The sequence below is a fragment of the Epinephelus lanceolatus genome, chromosome 18, assembly GCF_041903045.1.
Source record: "Epinephelus lanceolatus isolate andai-2023 chromosome 18, ASM4190304v1, whole genome shotgun sequence".
NCBI lineage: Eukaryota > Metazoa > Chordata > Actinopteri > Perciformes > Serranidae > Epinephelus > Epinephelus lanceolatus.
The window spans coordinates 35256411-35261155 of NC_135751.1; the positions used below are offsets into that span (position 1 = coordinate 35256411).

The 4745-nt window shown below is 38.1% G+C and overlaps 1 protein-coding gene across 1 annotated transcript; it reads right to left on the minus strand.

Annotated features, from left to right (window-relative positions):
• Nucleotides 1–788: 788 nt before the first annotated feature.
• On the minus strand, nt 789–3402 carry ndufa6 (NADH:ubiquinone oxidoreductase subunit A6). Its single transcript, XM_033644237.2, has 3 exons — nt 3238–3402; nt 1220–1335; nt 789–1013 (listed from the first exon to the last, which is right to left on the minus strand). Exons 1-3 carry the CDS (start codon nt 3374–3376, stop codon nt 882–884), a joined length of 387 nt encoding a protein of 128 aa, XP_033500128.1. The 5' UTR covers nt 3377–3402; the 3' UTR covers nt 789–881.
• Nucleotides 3403–4745: the final 1343 nt, after the last annotated feature.

Here is a 4745-nt window from a genome sequence, read left to right on the forward strand (position 1 = left end):
CCTTCTTCTGAACTGAACAGTTTTTTTTGGGATCAACACTGAGATAGGGCTATTCCTGACCGCATCATACTGCACGACTAAAGTCTGCATGAAGGGGTGCTCAGTGTTTTTTGGTGGAGGTTGGTGGTGTTTGAGCACAGTCATATATGTCTCTCTACATCACTTCAGAGCGATAATAAGCTTTGTGTATGAAGCAAGGTTGTCATAAACACTATTTTGAATAAACCACCAATAAAAGCATCATTCTAATAAAAAATGAATAGTCAAAATGCATATTAAATTATAAATATATACACATATTATATATGTATAATAAGTGAGCCTCAAAAACACTGAATTGAGTTTCTTTGTAGGACAGAAAAATATGCAATAAGTTTGTTGGAAAGGCCGTCTGCCATCAGAACAGGATTTGCAGGTTTATAAAATACCAAAACTAAAGTTTTTCCATACCATCCTAAAGGGACAGTGCATCCTGAACTCATTAAATCTTATCTTTATTTTACAAGTGTCCAATCTATACATCCAAATAGTTTGCAGATGTCAAAAACAACATCTCTTTTTAACACAACATCACTGATACTCACAATAACCTGAATAAATTGTTGCTTTAATATGAGCTATTTTCTATTTAAGTATGTCCACAAACTGTTCTATCTCCTGGCAGAATATGAAGTTCTGTTCACAACACTGTCTGTGAGTTAAGTTTTAGTTATTTTTGCACGAACTGTCCCTTTAAGATCACCCCGATAAAACTCTGATTGTGAAGAAAAGACAGGAGCGTGGGTATGTAAGTGTTAAGTGTGTATTTACAGTCAAGGGGAACATCTGTCACACTGGACACAAGCAAAGAGGGGTCAGAGGTCAGCAGACAGCAACACAGTTCAGGGGTCATGACCCCCGTAGAATTTGGACAGGAAGTCAGTGGGACGAGGTTCCTGAGTCTCTTGAAAATAGCGCATTACGTGGGTCTTCTGCTTCCAGATGTGGATTGTCTCCTGGAGCTCCATTTTCCCCTGGAGATTAAATAACATATGGAAAATGTCACAACACCCTTGAAGACACAGTAAAGTAACAGCCTACATCTGGTCATCCAACTGTGATGGGGTTTTGGATCTACCAACACTGAGATGAGGTTCAGAGCAGGCTATGAATCAGCCTTAAAAAGCAGAATCCAGGGACCAGTAACTAGTAGCTGTGGTCCAGTGTAAGGCTGTTTTACCTTAATGACCAACATGTCAATCACACGAGGGTCATTGATGTGCTTGTTTTTGTCGAACATCTCCCTCACTTTGTCTCGTCCCTGACGCACTGTGATGTCGAGCTGAAACATCGCCACTGTGGAGAAAGCGATACAAACAAAAAGTCAATCTGTGGCCACCACATCAACTTAAACAGGGAGGGACTCATTTCTAATTCTTGAAAATGAATTCCCTTTTATTTTTAAGGACGGGGCTGGTGTTATTCTAGCTATCTCCTGTCCACAAAACCCAACAGGGCATTTGCTCTTTTACATGTTTCTAATATTTTTGGATAACAATGTCAGTCTTTAGCAACGAGAGCAATGCAAGAGGCTTTGACAACACATGCAATGTTCAACATAGGGACAATTTAAACATTGGTTTTGGTACTTGGATTTACTGAGAATAAAGAAATACAGAATATCTCCAACCTTGTCCTGAGTTATTATGGACGGATAAGGTGGACAGTTTCTCATGATTATTTTGTTACTTGTCAACTATTAAATTAATCGCCAATCTGTTTGAGTAAGTCTAAATTATTTGATTCGAGCTTCTCAAACACGAATATTTTCAGGTTTCTTTCCTCCTCCATGACAGTTAACTGAACATCTTCTGGTTGTGGACAAAACAAGACATTTGAGGATGTCATCATGGACATTTTTCACCATTTTACGACATTTTATAGACCAAAGAACGACTCTATTATTTGACAGCCTAACTGACAATAAAAACAATTGTTTTTTGTAGCCCTAGTCAGCACAATGTAGCCCCTGTGGGCCTCTCATACAGCCTACTAACTGGAGCTAAATGTACATAAACATTCTACATAAGATGATCAGAGCCATGAACGATGAGAAAAAGGCACATTTCATAACAATTCTCTTAAACTTTAAGGATCTAAAAACAAAATCCAGACCCATTCCTTCATTCGTCCATCTGTCCCTTCATCCCTCATTCTTTCCTCCCTTCTTTCCTTATTTTGTATTAAGTAACTCTGATGCTGAGGGGAAGTGTATTGGTGTAAATGCATACATTTTATTCAGGAAATATAGTGGGATAAAAGTGGAAGTTAACAGAATTGTAAAAACTCGAGCTGAGTGCAGATACCAGGGTTGGATATTAATGTTTTGTCCACCTGACACTGTGGCTGGTGAGTTAAGAAAATATAGCAACCACTTGCATATTTTGGCTGGTGGCTGGTGTTAATTTCCAACCCTGACAGATACTCACAAAAGTACTCAAGACAAAATATTATTACTTCATTACATTACACCACTGTATCTGTCTTTCTATCTATCTATCTGAAAAATAATGCAAGGTTAAGCACATGCATTTCGCAAGGTTTTTATAGTTTTTGTATGCAAGACTTTCTCACAGCAGACATTTTGACTCACACATTTACTACCAAGAGACATTTTTGACCAAAAATAGTAAAAAAATAAATAAATAAATAAATGTCTGCAGCTACAAAACATATTAGAGCCTTATTATTACTAATAAGTCTGAGCATTCATCAAGATGTTTTACTACAAGGTGGTGACTTTGCAGAGGGCAATTTATGATTTTTGGTACTTAAACAAAGCAGCCTTGGTGGTTAAAGTAAACAAATCTGTCCTGACACTAGGACATTCTCTAATTCCCTCATAGACTTTACAAATATACAAATGTTAAAACCAATATTAGCCATTTGCAGAAAAAGCTCAGGTGTTGACACTCACTAAGTCCAAGTTGTATCCAGGTGCTCCAGTGTCAGAGTGCTACAGAGTATGTGCACAATACGAGGAACCTGATGCAGCTAAATGGAACCCAGCCATAATTACTTTCATTGTTTACACCTGTGCTTTTCCCCACTGTGACAACTGAAAACGTCTTCAGTAAAAATTGGTCTTCTGTTATGGTTTACTTGCTGTTAGCTAGCGGCTAACGTTATTTTGACACGACCTTGACGCTCGCGCTGCTCTCTAAATACCTTTCTAACGTCCCCAGCGGACCGACCCACCTGTGTTAGGGACCTCACGGTACCAGGCTCGGTACAGCTCCCGGACTCTGCGCTTTGCTTCATCCAGGTCCCGGCTAAGAATTGGTTTGACAACTTTAGCAGCACCAGCTGCCGCTCGGGTCGCCGCTGTGGACGCCATCACTGCTGTCGTTCTGACGCTTCCGGTTTTTCTTCTTCGGTGGTGTCCTATTGACAAACACGGGGGCGCCACCTAGTGGGACGACTGGTTCAAGACAGGAGACTGACAGTCGCATATAAGAATTATGTTTCATTGATGGTGATAGATTCTGCTCTAAATTAATTAAAGCTGTTATAATGAACTATATTATACTTTGAGGTGGTTCTAATATTTTTGCTTTGTCTTTGTAAATGACCTCATCAAGTGCATGGCAGATATCAGACTTTGGATGGTGATTCAGATTAATCATGACAAAACAGAGATTTAGTTAGTAGGACCAAAGGCTTTGAGGAATAAAATTCAACCTTGTTTTTTTACTCCCCTGTCTGTTAAACCATGTGAGCATGTAAAAAATGTGGGTGTGATTTCAGATGCTGATCTTAACTTCAAGAGGCACATCTCTAATATTTCTAAGACTGCCATTTGTCACTTGATGCTTCTTGTCTCAGCCAGGTTCACACTTTTATTTTAGGGTTGCAGCAGTGTGAGATTTTCACAGTACGATAACCGTCTCAGGAAATATTAGCTTCCTGGCATTACAGTATTAAAAAAATTGTTACCAGTCAGAATGACCCTTAAAGAAATTAAAATAGAAGGGTTATTGTTGGTTAAACAAATGTTTTATTACTAAAACTTGAAACCATTCTGTAAATCTGGAGGTATGTTTAATTCTCCCCACAGAAAATAAAATAAAGGGGTCATTATCCGTCCAGTTACATTTACTTTTCAATATCGTAGATTAGCAAATGCACACAGTACGATAACTGTCAACTTATATATCAGGGTATACCTTGAACCCTGTATATCACTGTAACCCCAGTGAGCACCTAGTTTGCATAAGGTGTACAATATCACTGAAATTAAATGTACAGAACAGGAGTGTTTCTGTTGAAACACTGGAGCTGCAACACGTGTGGCAATAGTCTGCTGGTATGAGAAACCATGTGTGTGGATAAGTGGTGCAACAGTGTGAGATTTTCACTGTACAATCAACGTCTCAGAAAACATTTCCCAGTATTAAAGAATTTATCTTATTATCAGTCAGAACAATCCTTAAAGGAATGAAAACAGAAGGGTTATTGTTGGTTAAAAAACATTTTATTTCTATAATTGAAACTTGAAACCATTTTGTCATATATATATATATATATATATATATATATATATATATATATATATATATATACACACACACATATATACACACAGTATGGTAACCATTAACTTATATATCACGGTATACTTTGAAACCTGTACATCCCTTGTGTGCATCTAGTCTGGAGAAGCAGGCGTACAGCATCACTGAAATGAAACGCACAGCACAGGAGTG

Bases quoted from the DNA above. Each gene is read 5' to 3' on its own strand.
- ndufa6 (XM_033644237.2), bottom strand. From the start codon at position 3,376: ATGGCGTCCACAGCGGCGACCCGAGCGGCAGCTGGTGCTGCTAAAGTT. The intron at 1,336-3,237 runs GTGGGTCGGTCC...CTTTCTCCACAG, and splicing joins CCGTGAGGTCCCTAACACAG to TGGCGATGTTTCAGCTCGAC. The intron at 1,014-1,219 runs GTAAAACAGCCT...TTTAATCTCCAG, and splicing joins TTGACATGTTGGTCATTAAG to GGGAAAATGGAGCTCCAGGA.